Source organism: Pyrus communis, chromosome 13 (genome assembly GCF_041283825.1).
Source record: "Pyrus communis isolate YQ-2024b chromosome 13, ASM4128382v1, whole genome shotgun sequence".
Taxonomy (NCBI): domain Eukaryota; kingdom Viridiplantae; phylum Streptophyta; class Magnoliopsida; order Rosales; family Rosaceae; genus Pyrus; species Pyrus communis.
This window is the reverse complement of record NC_142577.1, coordinates 5,988,517-6,010,124: the sequence shown is the minus strand read 5'-3', so window position 1 is coordinate 6,010,124 and position 21,608 is coordinate 5,988,517. Positions and strand designations below refer to the sequence as shown.

General features: G+C 37.0%; 2 protein-coding genes across 3 annotated transcripts; one reads left to right on the top strand and one right to left on the bottom strand.

Moving 5' to 3' along the window:
• Positions 1 to 665: 665 nt before the first annotated feature.
• Positions 666 to 8,970, bottom strand: LOC148691660 (uncharacterized). Its single transcript, XM_088683375.1, has 2 exons — positions 8,159 to 8,970; positions 666 to 880 (listed from the first exon to the last, which is right to left on the bottom strand). Exons 1-2 carry the CDS (start codon positions 8,757 to 8,759, stop codon positions 666 to 668), a joined length of 816 nt encoding a protein of 271 aa, XP_088539501.1. The 5' UTR covers positions 8,760 to 8,970.
• Positions 8,971 to 15,952: 6,982 nt separating this feature from the next.
• LOC137738170 (protein IQ-DOMAIN 13-like) lies at positions 15,953 to 21,015 on the top strand. Of its 2 annotated transcripts, none has more exons than XM_068477796.2 (6): positions 15,953 to 16,187; positions 16,728 to 16,825; positions 17,334 to 17,717; positions 18,390 to 18,629; positions 19,010 to 19,141; positions 20,036 to 21,015. In XM_068477796.2, exons 2-6 carry the CDS (start codon positions 16,751 to 16,753, stop codon positions 20,786 to 20,788), a joined length of 1,584 nt encoding a protein of 527 aa, XP_068333897.2. In that variant the 5' UTR covers positions 15,953 to 16,187; positions 16,728 to 16,750; the 3' UTR covers positions 20,789 to 21,015. The 2 variants fall into 2 exon arrangements, with proteins under 2 accessions (XP_068333897.2, XP_088538319.1); XM_088682193.1 differs by having other exon boundaries at positions 16,067 to 16,187; positions 16,732 to 16,825.
• The last annotated feature ends 593 nt before the right edge of the window (positions 21,016 to 21,608 follow it).

Genomic DNA, 21,608 nt, shown 5'->3' with positions numbered 1-21,608 from the left:
TTAGGTCCCATGGACTTAGAAAGATGAATTCCATGTCCCACAGGAAGAATACCTTTCTTAGATTGTTCCATCTGGAACCTACTTAGCACCTTATCTATGTACATAGATTGGGATAATCCAATTAATTTTCTGGATCTATCACGATAGAGCTTTATCCCAAGTACATAAGATGCATCTCCTAAATCTTTCATGTGGAAGGTTTTGGACAACCACACTTTTACAGAAGAAAGTACTGCAGTGTCATTCCTGAATAGTAATATGTCATCTACATATAACACTAGGAATACAACTGCTTCCCCAACGACCTTTTGATAAACACAATTGTCGTCTTCGTTTTGAGTAAAACCAAACGATTTGATTTCAGTATCAAAACGAATGTTCCAGCTTCTGGAGGCTTGCTTACGTCCATAAATGGACCTCTGAAGTTTGCATACCTTAGTCTTTTCAGACTTGGACACGAAACCTTCGGGTTGAGCCATATAAAGCTCTTCCTCTAGGTAGCCATTCAGAAAGGCTGTCTTCACGTCCATTTGCCATATTTCATAATCATGGTACGCAGCTATAGCAAGCAAAATCCGAATGGACTTAATCATGGCTACAGGAGAGAAAGTTTCTTCATAGTCAATCCCTTCTCGTTGCCTGTAACCCTTGGCTACTAGTCTAGCCTAAGTCTCCACGTTCCCATCAACGCCTATCTTCCTCTTGAATACCCATTTATTTCCAACAGGTACTATACCTTCTGGAGGGTCTACAAGAGTCCAGACCTGATTTTGATACATGGAATCCATCTCGGATTTCATGGCCTCATGCCATCTCTTTGAATCAATGTCGGACATTGCTTCATTGTAGTCTCTAGGGTCCTCCTTTGTGTCATTGTCACCTAGAAGGTGCAATTCCGCAAAGTCATTGTCTAAGTCATTGTCTAACTCGTTCAGATCTACGTGGAGCTAGGGGTTCAGGAACAGGGTTGTCAACTTGTCGAGTGCTTGTTTGTGGTTCATCATTAATCTCATTAATTTCCTTCAATTCTATCTTGCTAGTTCCTTTAAGAACTAATTCATCCTCCATGAATATAGCAGTTCTGGCGACAAAGACTTTCTGGTCGTCAAGGTGATAGAATTCGTATCCATAGGTTTGTTTAGGATACCCCACAAAATAGCATTTAACGGATCTCGCTTCAAGCTTTCCAGCATCTTGTTTCTTAACGTATGCTGGACAACCCCAAATCTTAAGATGTTTAAGACTTGGCTTCTTTCCATACCATATCTCATATGGTGTTTGTGGAACAGATTTAGAAGGCACTGCATTTAGCAAATAAGCTGCTGTGTGTAGTGCATATCCCCAGAATGATATTGGTAGATCAGCGGAACTCATCATAGAACGAACCATGTTCATCAAGGTTCGGTTTCTCCTCTCAGAAACTCCGTTATGTTGAGGAGTTCCTGGTGGAGTCCACTATGATACAATTCCACACTCTTTGAGATAATCTAGGAACTCGTTACTCAGATATTCACCTCCTCGATCCGATCTTAGGGTCTTTATCTGTTTCCCAGTTTGCTTCTCAACTTCATTCTTGAATTCTTTGAACCTTTCAAAGGATTCTGACTTGTACTTCATAAGATACAAATAGCCAAACCGAGAGTGATCGTTGGTGAATGTGATATAGTAGGAGAAACCTCTTCTCGACGTAGTAGACATAGGTCCACATACGTCAGTGTGGATTAACCCTAGAATTTCAGTGGCAGGCTCTCCTTTCCCAGTGAATGGAGATTTGGTCATCTTCCCCAGTAGACAAGGTTCACAAGTTCCTATGAGGTCATTACCTAATGGGCTAAGATATCCATCTTTCGACATCTTGCGAATCTTATCCTGGTTTACATGTCCAAGTTTAAGATGCCAAAGTCTAACTTGGTTAACTTCTTCTCTAGCCCTTTTGGGTTTTGAGGTATTCCCGCTTTCAATACAGTGCAAACCACTATTCGTCTCTTGGTGAAAAAGTCCCTCTATCATATTACCATGAGAGATAATACGACCGTTCAAGTATAAAGTGCAACTCATTTTGTCAAACAATACTGAGTGCCCATCTCGTAAAAGCTGAGAGATAGAAATCAAATTCTTTATACATGAAGGAAAATATAAACAATTTTTAAGTTCCAAGACTTCCCCAGAGGGTAGTTTAAGCATATAGGTGCCTATTGCTTTTGCAGAGATTTTAGTGCCGTTCCCAACTCGCACAACTATCTCCCCATTGCGCAGTGTCTTGCTCTCTGCTAGTCCCTGCATCGTATTACAGATATGTTGACTAGCGCCTGAATCAAATATCCAGGAATTGGAGCTCACTGTAAAAGCACTTTCTATGACCGAAATAGTCTCTTCAAAAGTTCGTGTCATAAGGCTCGCAATGCGCACCCTGTATTTCTTCTTCCAACGTTCATCCTTTCCACAATGAAAGCATGTTCCTTTGGATTTCTTTGCCTTCTTCTTATGTAACCTTTTCCTTATTTTTGCATTCTCACTCCCACTGTCCTTTTTGAAACATTTTTCAAATTTACAGCACATGTCAATCATCTCGTTAAAAGTATGATCGAATCTATTCACTTTATAGTTTACAATAAACTTAGTGAAATCATCCGAGAGATATGCAAGGAAAAAGTCTTGGGCCATTTTGTCAAGTATAATGGTGGGTAGTATTTTAGGCATGTTGTTAACTACATAACATAACAGAAATCGTATTAGATTGTTGATTAACTACTTGATTGGGTCTTGAATCAAATAGTACCACCCACTATTTTTGGCAAATTCCATATCCCTCAATAGAATCCGAGAGTTATGTTGAACTCTTAGCGGGGTATGGGAGACTCACCATTACCAAGCCCACCTCAGAATTATATCATGTTGGTTAGCAAAAATAATGATGAGAGAATAACACTTTAGTCATTTACAACTCTTGTAATTACCCATCTAGTTTGGCCTCTAGAGAATGAATGCCTCAGAATTATATCATGTTGGCACCATTGCACTTAGTTAAGTTATTCCCACCATGCTTAGTTTATGTAGAGGTTCAAGCACAACCTCAGAATTATATCATGTTGGTCATACTCGTTGTCTACACTCACCTCATCATATGTTTATGGACTCCTCCTGGGTGTAAGCACATACTTTGTACTTCCCCATTATAGGGTGAAGCCGGTGCATGAGTCACAAACGATTGGAGCCCACCACGGTGGAAGGCCTACGAAGAAATGTTCAAAACATCTTTCGTTTATCAACTTAATATTCGTTTGTTGAGGGAGTAGTTTTGGGCTACATCAAAAACATTTTAATCATATTAAAAGAACATGGCCCTATCATAACTATTGGTCCAAGTTAATATGATTTAGTAGCATATAATACTCCCACTGTTTCGTTGAAACAAGCGAGACTATATGGAACTATTAACGAACGCATTGCATCCTCATATGGACTATATAGTCATATTAGGTTTTAGGATGATTATGAACCGTTTGATTTGATCCAACACGAGCCTTGTGTTGGACCTTGGGTTTAAGGTAGATAGTTGTTGATTTTAGTTACGCGTTTAATCCAATTAAACCGTTATTTCCTATTGGGCGTTGGACCCAACTATTCCAATTTGCATACATATAAACAAAGAGGAATACATGAAATAATAAGAAGGGCTTATGCCCTTTTACAACACAAATAATGGGCTTATGCCCTTTACAACAACTTGAATTAATCAAATTACATTCAAATCTACATTACTTAAAACCCAAGCATTCATAATGTAAATCGGCCAATCACATAGCTCAATTATCGAGGCCTTTGGTTCATAATCACCCTTTTCTTAATTAACTAAATTAACTAAGAAAGCAACTTTAAACAATTGGTTTTTGGATCCATAGAATTGATTTAAATGGAACTAAATATAATGAAAATCAAATTCTCATTAAAGAGACAAAATAATTTTTGTTCTCATTTTGTTTTTGGGCCAAAAACAATGACCACAACAATTTGGGTCACTTTGTTAAAACAAAAACTTTTGGGGTCAAAATGCAAATACACAAAAGTATCAAAACTTTATATAATTGCACAAAAGTCCCTCCATCACCTTTTACCAAAGGTGGCCGGCCATAGTGTTGAAAATTTTGAAAAAATCTAAAGTTTTGTGAGTGGTTTTTGGTAGGTGAGACAAAGGTGACTTTGATGGTTTGTAAGAAAATGTTTTTTTATAAAACTTTAAAATTCTTTTAGTCACATCTCACCAATAACTATCACCCACCATTTGAAAAACAAAACTTTATGAAAAACATAAAACTTTTGAATCAAAACTTCAAAACTTTTTGTTCTTGGTAAGAACTTCAAGAAATATGAAGAACATACATGAAAACTCATAATAGCTCCATGGATGTTTTCTTTCACCAAAAACTCAAATTTTCACAACTCAAAAGAGGGTTAATATCCTAGGGTACTTAGGGGTTCCAAAAAGCACTTTAAAACCATTTTAACAAGGCTAACAAGAACCCAAAAAATCACCCTTTGGATTTGGCCGAAAATCCCAAAACACTTGGCACCAACTTTTAGTTCCATTATTCATGCTTTAATGAAATACATCTACAACATTTGAGATGCTAAATTTTCAAGTAAAATTTATATTCAAAGCAAGAACAAAGCTTGTAACATTTACAACACTTAAATCACAAAATATGAAAAAATCACAAAACCCAAAAGGATCCACCATAAACTAGGCCTAGGCTCTGATACCACTTGAAGGAAAAATTTTGTCCTAGCTAAGAACATGTAAGAACATTTGAATACATATGCAAACTAATAACACTTTAAAGTAGGCATGCATTCAAAAACAATTCATAAAACCCATGACTTTCAAAGCCTAGTATATGGTGAACCATAAGACTCTTTAACAATATTAAAGAGAATAAGAATTTAGAGATTCTTTACCCTTGAAGCTCATCCTTGATTGCACAAGGGATTCACCCAAGTGGAGGGCCTTCAAGTCACCTCCTTGCTCCTTGGATCTTCCTTGTGATTTCCTCCCTTTTAGTGCTCCTTTTCTTCTTTGATGATTTGAGGATTTGTTCTCCAAAACACCAAAGGTTTGGTGTCTCTAAGTCTCCACACCAAAGATGTAGTGTGAAGATGAAATGGATGACTTAGGGAAGAAAAGATTGCTAGATGTTCCTCCCCTAAGTGGCCGGCCTCTATGTAGAAAATGAGAGAAAATGTTTCACCCAAATTCTATTAGAAAACCCTAATTTGAAACAAAGCTATAATGTTGATTTTATACTTCATTTCATGTGAGTGGCAAACTTGTAATTAATACAAGTTTGCTACCCCTCACCCTTATGGCCGGCCATATGTTGTTATTGGGCTTAATTGCCCATTTTGTTTTAGTTGTCATACAACTTAAACATAATGGGCCTTGTGGACCAAAACGTTTTTGTGCCCCGAAGCCCAAAACTAACTTAAACGCCCAATACGAACGTTTCGTATAATTAATTAACTATTTAATTAATCTTGACCATTCTTCAATTAAACCATTTAATTGCTTATCCATTTTATATAATTTCTTCACTTATATCCTTACTCGGTGTACGATCCATTAGGTTCCAATTTAGCGAGGTAGTGGGCGATGTTACTCTTAACGATCGATTGTGAATTGAAACCATATTTCAATTCTCCCTTAAAATTAGTGTTTGCTAATCTTTAGGGCTTCCACAAACCATGGGTGACGCCTAGCAGCATGTCATGGTTACCCAAGCTAAGTAGAAGTGGTTGGAGAACCTATCCAGTTACAACTACAATGCAATACGGTCCTTCTCTAATACAATACTCTTAATCACATTGTTTAAGTGATAGTTTGTTTCATGTCTACTATCCAATGTGATACTTCTCTATATGATTCAATTGAATAAGATTTGGAACAAGCTTCCTTAGTCATATTCATATGCTTTGGCCAAAGACTCTCGAATCATATCTTAGAGTATTCTCCTTCCACCATGGAAGGTTAGAGATCCCTTGTTGTGCATTCATATGCCTACATGACTAGATAGCTTGACCCCAACAATGCCGTGGACACTCCAATGGAATGCCGTTGACATAATCAAAGATCAAGGACCTAACCATTAGACATCAATGATGCCTCAGGTCAAAGGACTACTTTGCATATTGCAACTATTGAGTTCTCACATGACATGTATGTTCGAACTCTCGTTTGATCGTTGTTCAGTGTACTCGATTACTCTTTCGAGCACCTATGTGTTTGCCTTAGTGTCCAACACCAAATGACTTGAGACTAGTTCATACTCACGCTTGAGTAGACATAACACATACTAACCTTAGCGGATTGTCAATGCCCAATTGGCAATCCTATGGCTAGGAACGTTTTAGGAATGAACATAAGAGAAAGGTCTTGTTAATTTAACTAACTTAAATCACTTGTCTCTTAGATCAAATACATTCCTTGGATTCCCTTATTGCTTAAACACAAGATACTATAAATAGTGATTAACAATAAGCTTTGCCCTCTATTAAACATATAAAAGTTTAACACAATAAGTATTCCAAAAAGCTATTACATCAAATGAGTGGCTTTGTGGGCATACTTCCAACATAGCATTCATTCAAAAACTTAACACTTAAATTTTCTTGATTTGAATGCATATTGCTCCCACTAACTTGTTTTGGATCTATTGACAATCATTGAGATCCATTAGCTTATTAATGATGTCTCAACAATTTTGAGACTATCAACAACGCTAGCTAACACAAGTTATTTAAATGAATCATTTAAATGGTGTCATACACCATTCTTCAAGTTTTAGTCATACTAAGACTTTAATGTAGTCATATAAGAATTATCCAAGTCTTTAGTGAAAGCAAGGCTTCTACTAAGGATATAGAAACTCAACCATTCCTTCTAGGTGGTTGATATAATTCTTTATCAAAAAAAAAAAAAAAAAACTACATAGAGCGTTATAGTTACATAAGGTGACGAATTCGGATTGTCTTGTTGTGACTCATTTTGAAACTATTCCCTTTTGTTTCATCAACTTGTCCATATGCTTTGTTATTTAGCTTGTTCTCATAAAAGAGAATGATGGACAACTCCCAACATATAACCATTTTATGCTAGGTTGACGAAACCTACATTCAAAGACTATTCTTTAGAATGTTACACAACATAGAATATTAATGTTTTGTAGAGCTTGAGTCTTTTAACAATTAAAATTATAAACTCTCAATAATAGTCAAGTACTATTATTATTTAGACAACTATAAACCAATCATATTCAAGTTTATATCCAATTTCTCACCTCCCACTATTTCTCATGACTTTAATGAGAAATCATTTCATACATTCAAAAAAAATGTATAAACGTGGAGTATACGGGTTGAGGACATTGTGTAGTAGCTTTAAAACCTTTCAAGCTCATTTGTTTCACTCTTCACTAAGTTGATGTCTTGTTATTAAGTGACTAAAATCTTTAAACATTTTATTGATTTAGACACTTAAATTTTTGGTTTAATCACTAACACATTTGACATTTTAAAACAATTTTAAGAATGTCCAATTAATTGTTCAAAACTACTAATTGAATCAAGAGTGATCTTGATTATTGTGGTTTAAGTGATAACCATATAAGAAACGTTTTTCTTATTTCTAATATCATTATAATCATGTATCTCATCTAGGATACAACAAGAAAATATTCAATTCATAACATTACTTTAAGGAAATATTTTATTTATTAGAAGGCATTCATCACATTACATTAATATGATAACACAAACATTCACAATGTTTAACTTAAAAGGAATTAGCTCTAAACATTTAGAGACTTATTTAAGTACCTTCAAACATTTAGGCATTAATAGTGGTTTTCCATCATATGAAGCCACATAATAAGTTCTTAACACAATAAGAAAGTTTAAAGACGATCTTTAAATGCCTAAACAAACTTCCCAAGTAGTAAGCAAAAACATGGTGACCGAACCCTTCTCCACTCTTTTCTTTGCTTGTTCCTCTTCTACTTAGCTCCTCCACCTATATACAATTATACAAGTGATTAGCACTTTATATCAAATATAAATATTTAGAAGATCTAACAATTAGAATTGAAGATAAGAACATAAACCATACCTTGTGGCTTGTCCTTAAGAGTTGCAAGGTATAACCTGCAATTCCTCTTCCAATGCCCCTCCTTTCCACAGTGGTGGCAAGCCCCCTTGGGCTCCATTGCCTTCTTTTTCTTCACTCCCCTTTTAGGCTTAAGAGTGGGTGACTTCTTCTCCTTCCCTTTGCCTTTGCCTTGCGACTTAGACTTGGAAGAGGATGGCTTGTTGTAGGCTACTGCAGAAGTCCCTACAACGTTCTCTTTCATCATAGTTTTCTCAGCAGTTACTAACATGTTTAGTAACTCAGAGAGAGTACTATCCATTTTATTCATATTGTAGTTCATTACGAACTGTGAGAATGAATCAGAAAGAGAAGCCAATATAAAGTCCTGGGCCAATTCCCCATCAAGTGGAGTACCTAGGTTCTCCAGTTGTTCAATGAATCCTATCATCTTCAGTGCATGTAGATGCACTGGAGCCCCCTTGACCATCTTGGTCTTCACAAGTTCACAGGCAGTGCTAAAGTGACGGTTGCGCGTCCCTTCACCATATAACTCCGTAAGATGGAGTATTATGGAAAATGCATTGTCCATGCCCTCGTGCTGTCTCTGTAGCTCCTCATTCATGGAAGCCAACAGATAGCACTTGGCTTGTGTGTCATCCTCAATGTGCTTGTCAAACTTAGCACGTTCATCCTCAGTGGCCGAAGGGTCAAGAGGTATGTGAGGTGGAGCTTTGTCTAGTACGTAAACAATCTTCTCCAATGTTAGGAGAATCTTGACATTACGATACCATGATGGGAAATTGTGCCCCTCTAGGCAATGTTTGTCGAGTATTTTCGCGAATGTGCTTCCAACCATATCTAAATACATAAACAATAAAATAAATTAGTTTAATTGTTGATAAAGTCACACGATTCGGGTCTTTGAACTGAATGACACCACCCACCATTTTTGGCAAATTCCATATCCCTCAAGATGGAATCCGGGAGATTTCAAAGAAAGCTCCTAGCAGGTTATAGGAGGCTCACTATTAACAAGCCCACCTCACGATGATACGATGTCGGCTAGCAAAAATAATAATGAGAGGGTACACTTACCCATTCACAACAACCTCTTGTGATTACCTATCTTATTGGCCTCTAGAGAATAATGCATCGCGATGATACGATGTTGGCACCATTTCTTCTTAGTTAAGTTCTTACCCACCATGACAGTTTAGATAGGGGTCCAAGTATAACCTCACGATGATACGATGTTGGTTACACTCGTTGCCTATTTTCACCACATCAAATGTCTTTAAATAGATTCCTCCTGAGTATAAGCATGCACTTTGCACTCCCCCATGATAGGGTGAAGGCGGTGTACAAGTCATAAACGATTGGAGCCTACCATGGTGGAAGGCCACGAAAAAATGTTCAAAGCACTCTTACGCTTTCAACTTAATATTGTATTTGATTGAGGGATTTTAAGGTCTCATCAATTTTATTTATTCAAACACATTCAAATAAATTGTGTCCTATTATAACTACTAGTCCAAAGTTTAATGAAATTAGTAGCATACAATATCCCCACTATTCGTTTTCATAAAACAAATCAATATCAAAATATTTTTCAAAATATTGGAGATACATATAACTACTGATTGTATTCATTATAGTTTAGTAGCGTATGATACTCCCACTATTTGTTTTCAGAAGAAAAAAAAATCAATATCAAAAACGAATCTTTCAAATATTGGAAGTAACTACTACTACTAGGGTTTTTGCATTCCCTTGAAATTGGACTTTATAGTCATCTTAGGCTCTTGGATGACCATGGACTTATTGGTTAATTCAACAACGAGCCAACATTGTTGAATAAGATCTCGGGGAGGTTGTGTCAATTTAATTACGTGCTTTCAATTCAATTAAAACATTTTTGATTGAGCCATTAGAAATGAAAGACAATGATTCATTGCTAATTAGGGCGTTGGACCCATTTAATCTTTTTATCTCATGTCAAAACCCTCTTTTAAATATGTCTCCTTACCAATAGTTAAAGAAACTCTAGTCTAGTACTAGAGGGAATCAACTAACTAAAAGAGATTAAGAAGTAATAAGAATTACAAACCGATTTGTACAAATTCCTACAAATTACACATACTAAGAGGGAGAGATAGAATAATGTCAAACATGATAAGGTCCAATTGAAATAGAAATTAAAACACATTCCCAAGGTTCAAACAATTTGAGTTTAGCGCCTTATTCTCGTAGCTCAATTATCGTTTAAGGCATAAGTCCATAGTCACCCATTTTCTAATTACTTAATCACATTAAATGATTAAATGGAATGCAACATAATCAATTAGATTTAGTGCATATGGGCATAATTAAATGATGAGTTTAAACATTAAACAAAATTAAAATCAAACATTTCAATTTTTAAATACTAGGGGTCTAAATGCAAATATGAAAAAGTTAGGGGTCAAACCATAAATACTAAAAGTAAAACCAAACTTTTCATGATTACAAAAGGACCCTCAAGTGGGAAATCCATTGAGTTTGGCCGGCCAAATGAAGGGGAGGTGGGTAGGTCTCACCCACCTTGCATTATTTCAACATAAAGAAGAAAAAGAATTCAAATTATGCTTGCACTTGATTTTGCTTTAAGGAAATTAGGGAAAAAGTTTTAAAATATCCTAAAGAAGTCTAGGATTGAAAAAACCTTTTGTAATAAATATTGATGATAAGAATATCATCCAAATCCATAAAACAATTTATGAACTTAAATAAAACTATTTTCAAAAAAAAAACAAAACCATGAACACCAAGAACATAACCAAGAACTTCAAGAACACATTTTTCTAGCTTCAAAGTGTGTGTGTGAGGTTCAAAACAAAACACAAACACATAGCCAAAAAAAAAAAATCCCCTTTTGCCGTGCCCTCCCTATGATTCAAAACCCCAAAATTTGTTCTAAACTCACTCTTCATTCATGCATCCAAAACACCTTTTGCATACATATCCTTTTCAACTATTGATTCACAATTTTTCAACATTTGAAAAACAAAAGATAAACATACTTTGAATGAAGAACTAATATGTCAAACATAAAATTAATACCCATATGCATAAAATCCAAAAGGACACATCAAATATAAACCTTTGGCTCTGATACCACTTGAAGGGAAAATATGAGATTTATGTGAGATTTCTATTGACTAGCATGCATATACAATTCAAAATTTATATACGAAAACAACGGAAGCATGTCATCAATTAATATCAAAGCTCTAGTCATGAAAATCCCCTTCAAGATTCATAGGTTTATTTATGATGCATCAAAAATAATTTATTGAAGAACAAAATTTAGGAGTAGTTTTATACCTCTTGATCTAGATCTTAGACCAAAGATGGACCACCTCCAAGCTCTTTGCTCCTTGAACTCCTTAAGCCTAGCCTCCCTCCTTGCCTCCTCCACTTTGTTGAGAATGAGTGCTCCTAGGTCCTCTTCAAGTTTCCAAAATTGAAAACCTCTAAAGATCCTCACCCACTAGTGTAGTGAGAAGGATGAAGGAATAACCAAAGGGGTGATAAAATGATTAGCTAAAATCCCCTTATGGTGGCCGGCCCTTTGAGTGTTAGAGAGAGTTATTTTCTCTTCTCTTTTGTTGTTTTGAACACAAAAACAAAAACCCCCATTAAACTTTCATTATAAAGTTCCTTTTATAACATAAAGAAACAAGTCAACAATTGACCTTCTCTCTCCCTCTCTTTGGCCGGCCTTCTTAGTGTTGTTTGGGCCTTGGGCTTTTATTATTTCAAGTCATCCAAGGCTTGAATAAAAGCCCAATGGGTTTAGGCCCAATGGGCCCAATTAAACCCGAACATTTCTTTAAGCCCAAAACGATCTTTTATCGCTTTTATGATTTCTTTAGACTTTCTAAATTAATCACAACACTTAATTAATCCAATTAATTATTTACATCATCCATTAGTTACTCACTACAAGAGTGTATTGGTGAACAATCTTTTAGGTTCTAATTAGCAAGGCAGTGAGGTGATTGGCACCAATCCAATTGATTATATTTAATCCATCCACTTAGTGAATTAAAACTTACTTTTAATTCACCTTCTTCTTTGATGACTACATTTAATCATCTAGAAGAACTCACAAGCCATGAGTGACATCTAAACATATATCATGGCTACCCAAGCTAATGTAGAAGTTTATTCGGAGAACCTATTCAGTTGGAATTACAATGTAATTCGATCATTCTCTAAAACAATACTCTCAATCACATCACTAGGGTATGGATATACTATGTCAAACCCCTAATGTGATTATGCTTTCTTATATGATTCAATTGAGTCGCATAGGAACGTTTTCCTTCATTACACTCGAGACTTCGGCCGAAGATTCCCGAATCATATCTCAGAGTATTCTTCCTCTCATAACGAGGATCAGAGATTCCTTGTTGATCATTCACATGCCTACATGTTTAGATACCTTAACCCCAATAATGCCGTGGACACTCCAATGGAATGTCGTTTGACATGATCAAAGATCAAGGACCTAACCATTAGACATCTATGATGTCTTAGGTCAAAGGATTACTTACATTATTCCAACCTTCAGAGTTACTTGCTTGACATGTGAGTAGACCTCCATGCAAGTACTCTCGTTCGATTGTGTTCAGTGAACTCATTCCCTTAATGAGCACCTACATACTTGTCTTAGTGTCACTACACGAATGGGATGAGACTTTCCATCCTTCCATTTGAAGCAGACATAGTATGTACCGGTCTATGCATTGTCAGTATCCCTCCGACAATCCTATGACCAGGAACCTTTTTGGACATAATGGTTATGAGAAGAAGGTCTCTGTAGTCTAATCATCATTAGATTACTTCTTCCATCAATCCATTGTCCATGGATTCATCATTTAGGACATATTTCGTTCATTGAGATAGTCCTAATTAGTATCTTTGCCTTCCGATGTATAAGAGTCATATATACATCATTACATTGTCCTGAAAGGTTTCTTCCAAAGATTGACTTTCAAGGCATATTTCCAACACAGACGACTCCATTTTCTTCATTAGGCGGATCCGGATAATTGTCATTCCTTACTCAAGATCCTTGACACCTACTACTTGCCATCGGGCCAAATCATCAACCAACAGAAGTCTTACATCTTTTTCACGACAAATAGTCCCCCTGATGTTATTGCTCACTCATGTTGTATCTTTGATATGCCTTAGACTTCTGATCCGGGTAAATGTCTGGGTGATCCAAACTGGAAGCTCTTGCTTTTGTGAAAGATTGAATCTCGCAAAAATTATAATGTTGGAAGTACTCCACTTTATCTCTCGCTTAAATTAGGGGTCATGGCTATCCCAAATTTCCCCATGAATTGTTTCTTATTTCCGACAACTTTCTGTACAGATATTGATGCCCTCATGGCCCGTTTTTGGTAGGATTAGTGCGATAACAAATGCAAGATTCATTAGTAGAGCTGAGCTTCAGTTAGCTCCCCTAAGTCGGTTGGGGGTTTGGGTTTTAGAAGCCTAATGGATTTCAATGTCGCTCTCCTGGCAATGCAATTTTGGCTGCTTGTCTCTGAACCCACGATGTTTTGGACTCACATTCTTAGTGGGCAATATTTCCCTTAGGAGGATGCCCTTAACGCCATTAAGAGATCTCAGGCCTCCTGGGCGTGGAGCAGTCCGTTACAAGTTCAAGCTTTCATTGTTCATGGTGTCCGCTGGCAAATCGAGGATGGTGGGCGGGTTAATATTTGGCAAGATAAATGACTTACTACACCGGGCGATGAACTTGTGCACCCTATTTTGCCAATTCCGAGCCATTCTCTGATTTGTGTACGGGATATTGTTTCTGTGGGCTCATGGAACTTGGGAGTAGTGCACCATCTCTGACCTCTTGCGGATTGTGATGCTATCGAATGCTTGGTGTTGGGCGACCTTTCTACTTCTAATCGCCTTATTTGGCTTTGAACTTCAAATGGGGATTATTCTGTTAAGTCAAGTTATGCTTTTGGTCATGCGACCAACTTTGCCCTCTGCCCTTACCATATTGGAAAGAGAAATTTTATTCGAACCCATATAATTTATCTCTACACCCAACATAAAATTTAAATTTGAATTGTTTTTTTTTTTTTACTCTATTGCATAATTATCATTAAGTACAAGATGAAATTAACAATATAACTAAAATTAATCAATAAACCCACACCCAAGGCAATAACTTAGCATCACGCAATCTTAAGATCAAACCCTAAGACTTGACGTAAAACAAAAAGTGTACTGAAATTAATGAAATTGTGTTTTTGAGCATTGGAAGTATATTGGCGATCTCGTGATATTGAAATTAATGAAGTTGGGATGGGTCCTGCTGGTGAATCAAGACAACCTTCTTGCTGTACCCAGAAGCTATCTTGGCCATCTCATGAGCTTGGAGAGTTTCAATGCCTGAATGAGGAAGAACTAGTGACCATCTTTGCTACTCAATTTGTAGTATACTTCCAATCCTCAAAAACACAATTTCATTAATTTCCTTATACTTCCAATAAATTTTATTGCAGTATATTTTCAATCCTCAAAAACACAGTTTATTGCAGTATACTTTTAATAAACCATTCATTTCATATTTCAAGGTCAGAAGTTGTAAAACATTCATGAATACTGATTTTGGGTTTTTATGTTTTAAATAGGTGTAAAGATAAAGTTACGCATTGAATTAGGTTTATGAGGGTAGTTTAGATAGTAAATTTGGATTTAAAGAGATATTGATAGCTTAATAAAAAATAAAATGGGGTGAAATAAAATTTTCCTATTGTAAATGCCCATCGTTCTAGAATCATTGAACCTGCGATCTGGAAGGGGCATGAACACTCTCCCTAAGATCAAGTTTTTCTTCTGGCGAATTGTTTATAATTGTCTTCCAACTATGGAGGCCCTTGGTGCCAATCCCCCCTTCCCCATGGCATGCAATTCCCAGAATTAGCTGGACACATCCTTTTTTATGTCCCTGGACCTATGCGGTCTGCTTTGCTCCAGATTAAACTATCGCATTGATCGTCAAGCAATAACTATTTTTGATTGCTGGTTGCTTGCTCTTTCTAAGGTCATCGACCGAAACGGTGCTGCTTTGAATAGGGTATTAACTTTGGCTCTCTTTATCTACTGAGAAATCTGGAAAATCCGTCATTGTAGTTTTAACAACTTGGTGCCTTCCCCTTATAGAACTTTGAGGCTGGCATCCGTGGCCTCTAACTGGGTTGCATCGCATTGCAAAAGAGGGATGTGTCCAGACGTCTGGGTTCCCAGACCCCCATCCGTTCTCGTTCATATTTTGTCCATCGACGGTCTTCACCGTCCTCATTAGGAAGCTGCTCGGGCTTTGGGTTTTCGTTTGAGTACGGTGACTAAAGCTACGCTTGAAGTCTCGATAACTTGTGCTTTCTAAAGCCTAAAGTGTGCTTTCCTTTGTTTTCCCTGGAGTTTCCTCCGTCTCTAATGAAATCTTATTTCGACCCAAAAAAAAAAAAAAAAAAGAATGTGCTCTAATAGTCTTCCCATTCAAGTAAAGTTAGCTGAAGTTAGCCACTCTCTCTCTCTTCGTCATCATGGCCATCAGACGCACAATGACACACAGACACAAAAAAAGGAAAGAAAAGGCTTATACATCCCGCAAAAGGCAAAAGGTGGGAAAGAAGAAAAGTAAAATTCATTCATTCATACCAGCAAGAACCAGTTTCAAAGTTGTACAGAGAGAATTATAATTCCATAAACAACCACCAAAACATTCATTTTGCTACTATTATATATAAAAAAATAAATAAATTAAAAAAAAAACAGAGAAAAGCTTTTTGATGTGGAAAAGAAACAAAGGAGAGGGTGGCTGAGAGACTTCTCTCTTCTTGCTGCTTCCTCTCTCTCTCTCTCTCTCTCTGTCCCTTTGGTTGTAGCAGCAGCAGCTGCTTTTTAAAGGGATCCGGCCGAGTGCTGTCTTTGGAAGCTTGGTTAGTCGTCTTGGAGGAAGATATATAAGGTACAGATTCCTTACTTGAATCATCATCTTACTCTATCTATCGCTCCGTCTAATTATCTTTATTAGAATACCTTTTGGGTTTATTTAAATGGTTCTGAATTTTAATGAATTTAATTCAATTATAAGAAGATGAAATTAAAAAAGAAAAGAGTATTACTGTCTGAGAATTGTTCTGAGCTCTGACTTGTTATGTGATTCTCCTGCGAATTCTTTCTTCTTGGGATCCCTCCCTCCCTCCCTCTTGATTTCATGTTTGTAGGAGTGAGAAGATTGTTTGTTGCTTAGTTTGTCTGTTTTTTCTTAATTTATTATTAAGTAAATTAATTAAGGAACGATGATGATGTCCTTAATTTCTCTTTCAAGGGTGTTTGTACTTGTGTTCAACTATACAATTAATTCACAATTCTACATAATTACATAGTAGATTATGTACTCAAATATATAGTAGAGCAGCGTAGAAGCACCGAGTTGGAGTTTTGAATGAATCCATAAACTATTGCAAAATGTAACTTCTCAAAGGCTCTTTCATATTCCTTTCAGGCAGGAACGCTAATGCTAGGAGCATGGGAAAGAAAAGGAGTTGGTTTTCCGCCATAAGGAGGCTTTTCGCGCCGCATTCCAAGGACAAGGCAGCCAATGTAAGAGAATATCGCCTATTTCCTTTTCCAGTGGATTTTTCTGGATTTATATCACAACTTGTTTGAATGTCTCAAATAAGCAGACAATCCAAAGGTTGACCTTTTGGTAATTGTGGCTCTATACGGGCTACATTTTACAAATTTTCTAACTTGTATATAAGTCAATTCTCCAGATGTCTCAGACACGAGTCAACTGCTGGCTGTAATGAATGTTCTTGTAGTATTTGTACTAGCGACAACTGTATTGCTGGTTTCTTAGTATGTACAATATGATTGTTTCGCTTGGTTAGCGATAATACAATCATAAATTCATACTAGAGTTAGTATGTTCAGTTCAGTTTATTCTCTGTCTGCAACAAAAGATGGTTCAACTCAATTAGAGTGGTATAAATTTTATTTATACTTCTCAAATGCATGGTCAGTTTTTTCTGGTTTTTTAGCGCAGAGGTAAAAAACATGCAAAATATTCGCTAACTCAAACTAAATCTCATTATTAATCATATTTCAGGGTTCAGAGAAGAAAAACACAAATGAAAAGAAGAAGGGGCTTGGGAAACTAAAGCATGGAGAGACCAATTCGTTCATTCCGCTGTTCAGAGAACCAAGCAGCGTTGAGAAAATTTTTGGGGATTTTGAAAGGGAGCAACAAAGAGAAACTTTTAGGCCTCCTACACCTGATGAGCAACCAAGGACCCCGCCTTTTGTGCCTCCTAGAGTTTCTTCTCCGAGGCTTGCCTCGCCAAGGGCTCCTTCTCCACGGGCTCCTCCTCCAAGAGCTCCTCCTCCTAACATCATTCATCAACATAAGGAGATTAGCTACAGACCTGAACCAACTCTAAGGAACCACCATGCCTCAGCTACTAAAATTCAGGCAGCTTATAGAGGTTATACGGTAAGCTTATATTTTTCGCCCGTAGTACTCAAGGGTAGGGGGTTGTGACGTGTAATGTGAGAACTGGACTATACCAGGGTAGAGTTCAATATAGGAAAACCTAATTCCTGTATTCAGTTCATCTAATTGAACGCTGTCTAGTGGTTCTGTTCTTACTGAGGCCACATAAGACAATGCATAGGTCTGCCCTGTCAAAATAAATAACTCATAATCGGACATCAAGTTTGGAGAACGTTTTAGGTAAAAGGTACTAGATTAACCAATTTTCCCAAAATGTAGCCGTCAGTATAATATAACGTGATATCTAGAATCTTGTGTTTTGTGTCCTGGCTGTATATCATAAAGTCGCAAATTTTATGTGCATAATTAGTTTTTAGAAGCACAGCAGCAGTTCAAAAGTAAATGGTGTGCAAGGGTTCTGACTAGCGACCAGAGAGGAGAATTTGTTTGGTCCTTATTCTTTTTTTCTACTTTACACTTTGAAAATTTATTTAAAAGGTACATTCTGTCCCAGATCATGCTACATCCTTCTCGGGAAGGTTTTGGTACCATGCGGAGATGTCTTGAGCAAGCACATGATATGATTACATCTGGATCAAGTCTAGGTTTTGATAACTACAGGTTATGAACTTCCTGCGACCCTGTAATGAACTTTGTCTACTTTTTATACAGGCAAGAAGAAGCTTTAGAGCTCTAAAAGGTCTAGTGAGGCTTCAAGGAGTAGTAAGAGGCCAGAACGTGAAGCGTCAGACGATGAATGCCATGAAATACATGCAACTCTTGGTACGGGTTCAGTCTCAAATTCAGTCACGTAGGATTCAGATGTTAGAAAACCAAGCAAGACATCAAGTTCAATACAAGAATGACAGAGAAATGGAAAGCACCTTCAGTAAATGGAACTTGAGCCAGCAAGTAAGTCTCCATTCATCGGTTTTTTATTCTATTCCTATCTGTTTCAGTTGGTTCCAAACGTTTAAGCTGATAGCTACGCTAGGGGCCCCTAAAACTTATATAAGGTTAATCACTAACTTTACACTCACACATCCACACACTAACACTTCTTCATTTGTAGGTTAATATGGTAAAAAACTTGGGGCAAACGTGGACCTTGCGCATGTAGACCCACACAATTATGACAATCTAACGTGAAAAAGAAGATTACTTTTTCTGCTAAGAAAATGATAAGTAAACTGTAAACATATAAAAACTCCGCTAAAATGTCTGTAATTTGGTTAAGCATAATATATGTATAAAACAAAGTAGTACTAACAATTTCAATGATTGTGCTTTAGTCTGAGACAGCCAATAACGAGGAATGGGATTATAGCTTGCTAACTAAGGAGGAAGTAGAGGCAAGGTTGCAGAAAAAGGTTGAGGCAATCATGAAAAGAGAAAGAGCAATGGCTTACGCATACTCCAACCAGGTATTCTTTCTTCACTAGTAACCCAACTGAGCTTCAGTTGGCTTTCGAGCCTTATTCCACCTGCATTTTCTTTTCTGTTCAGATAGGAAAAAAAGAACAATCTTCTCTTTTATGATATAGTTTCATACCCTATAAAACTCCTACGATGCACTATTAACAATGGCATAGATAGTAATTCAGTAATGCTGTGACAATATTGGAAAACATTGTTTGAACTTTAACATTTGTATATGCAAATTTTAAGAGTATGAATTTTTCAGAGATGAACGGCTCTAATTGTATGACACTTGTACGGTAAAATTATATTGCATCGTTATTGAAGGAGGAATGGCTCCTTACATGATTATATTACTAGTTTTCTTTTCAATGCATGGGTTACATAACAGTGGTAAGGTGCACCCACCATTAACTATATCATCATCACTTCTCTAGTGGCCAAGGTTCAACCCACTAATAGTATCTTAAGATTGAAGGTGTTTTATGGGTCAGGTCAGTTGCACAAAGTAGTGTGCCTGCCTCCATTGACCTGGAATTTGATTCCCTTTCCCATATATTAGAGCAGCTTAGCATATCGTTTTGTAAAAGAACAACGAAAAAACAAAAGAACATAGTGGCTTAAGGGGTTAATTGTTTTCCTTGATGCAGTTTTTAATGCAATCGATACTTATCATATTTCTTGACGATGCTTCTTGCCTCCATTGACCTCGAATTCGATTCCCTTTCCTGTAGATTAGAGTAGCTTAGAATATCGTTTTGTAAAAGAACAAAAAAACAAAAGAGCAAAAGAACATGGTGGCTTAAGGAGTTAATTGTTTTCCTTGATGCAGTACTTAATGCAATTGATAGTTATCATATTTCTTGACGATGTTTTGTATTTTTGTGTACCATAAACAGCTGTGGAAAGCTACTCCAAAATCAGGTCAAACACCTATAGCTGATATCTGGTCTGGGCGATTTCGGTGGTGGTGGAACTGGTTGGAATGTCAGCTCCCTCCAGTAGACCCTCCTGCAGGAACCAACGCGTTGAAAACTTTTCAGTTTACTCCTCCAAGACTTGATTCAGAGCGAAAGCCAAGCCCCCTGCCCCAGTCAAGCAATCAAAAGCCATATCCTTTTCCATTTGATAACAATCTTGACACACCAAAATCGTCAAGGTCAACCATTAATCTCACGACAATAAAACCAGCACGAACCCCGCCTTCGATTAATACGAGTAGGGCTCCACAAGGAAACAGGTTTGGGATATCGAAGTACGCAAGAACAACTGGTGGTGAAGCTGAATCCCCTTTTGGTTTTCCACTGAAGGATGATGACAGCCTCACAAGCTGCCCCCCATTTTCAGTTCCAAACTACATGGCTCCAACGGCGTCAGCCAAAGCAAAGGCACGAGCTAGTAGCAATCCTAGGGAGAGATCTGTGGGGACACCAAGTAGTGAGTCCAAGAGAAGGCTTTCCTTCCCTTTGGCACAAGGCATTGGGTCTTTCAAGTGGAACAAAGCTTCTTCTTTCTCTAATAACAAGGATTGCAGCTTTCAAAGAAATTTAGACAAGAACCAGTCTTTGCAATCTCTAGGAAATTCGAGCATAGATTCCACGGTTTCGATGCCTGCAGGAGTTGGAAGGAAGCCATTTAACCGATTTGTGTGATTCATTTCCGTTTATGTTTTTTCAACTTTTCTTGTACTTGCCATTCATTGTGGTGTTGATTTTGTTTTGAGTGTACGGTAATAGACTTGAGAGTTGCAAAACACTAATGTAAAATGATAAAAAGAAAGGAAATAATGTGTGTCATGTGCGTGTATTCTATATCTGTATAATCATGGTTTGGATTATTGGATGTAGCATGATTTGAATTTAGAAAAGTTTCATAGACAGTTTTATTTTACTTTTGCATATCTTTGAAGATTCTTATGACTCTTTTTCGATGTGCATAACAGTTCTCAGTTGGTTTTGCACACACAAGCAAATATGAAGAATTAACCTTTGCCTTTCAGCACGCGAAGTAAACGATTTAACTTTGCCAAATTCACCTTCATCAGCTTTTCCGGGGGAGGAGGAATGTGGGCGAATGTCGGGGTGGCACTTGGTACCAATTTGAAATAACTCGCAAGCACAAATCGTTTCAACTTAAGTCCAAGAGCAATGCTTTTGACACTTTAGAGTCCAATTTTATCCTTAGTAATACCAACACACCCCACAACAACTTGAGTGGAATTAATCAGTGGTTGAATCATAGTTCGGTTGAGTTCTGGATAGATAAGGTAAGATTTCAAGGATTGGGATGATTTTTTGTAAGGTTTGAAAAATTTCAAGGATCGAAACTTGGTTGATTGGATAAGAAATGGATGGAATTGCTCTTGCTCGATGTGATTCATCGCGCCAAATACATTGCTTTTGTTTGTAAGCTTGCTGTCAAGCAACTGACAACAGTAAAAACACCGCTAAAAGAGCCTAACAAAATACACTT

Excerpts from the sequence above, each read along its gene's own strand:
- LOC137738170 (XM_068477796.2), top strand. The coding sequence starts at position 16,751 with ATGGGAAAGAAAAGGAGTTGGTTTTCCGCCATAAGGAGGCTTTTCGCG. Across the intron at positions 16,826-17,333 it reads CCAAGGACAAGGCAGCCAAT|GGTTCAGAGAAGAAAAACAC; the intron begins GTAAGAGAATAT and ends ATCATATTTCAG. Across the intron at positions 19,142-20,035 it reads CTTACGCATACTCCAACCAG|CTGTGGAAAGCTACTCCAAA; the intron begins GTATTCTTTCTT and ends TACCATAAACAG.
- LOC148691660 (XM_088683375.1), bottom strand. The coding sequence starts at position 8,759 with ATGAATGAGGAGCTACAGAGACAGCACGAGGGCATGGACAATGCATTT. Across the intron at positions 881-8,158 it reads TCTTAAGGACAAGCCACAAG|GTGACAATGACACAAAGGAG; the intron begins GTATGGTTTATG and ends TGCACCTTCTAG.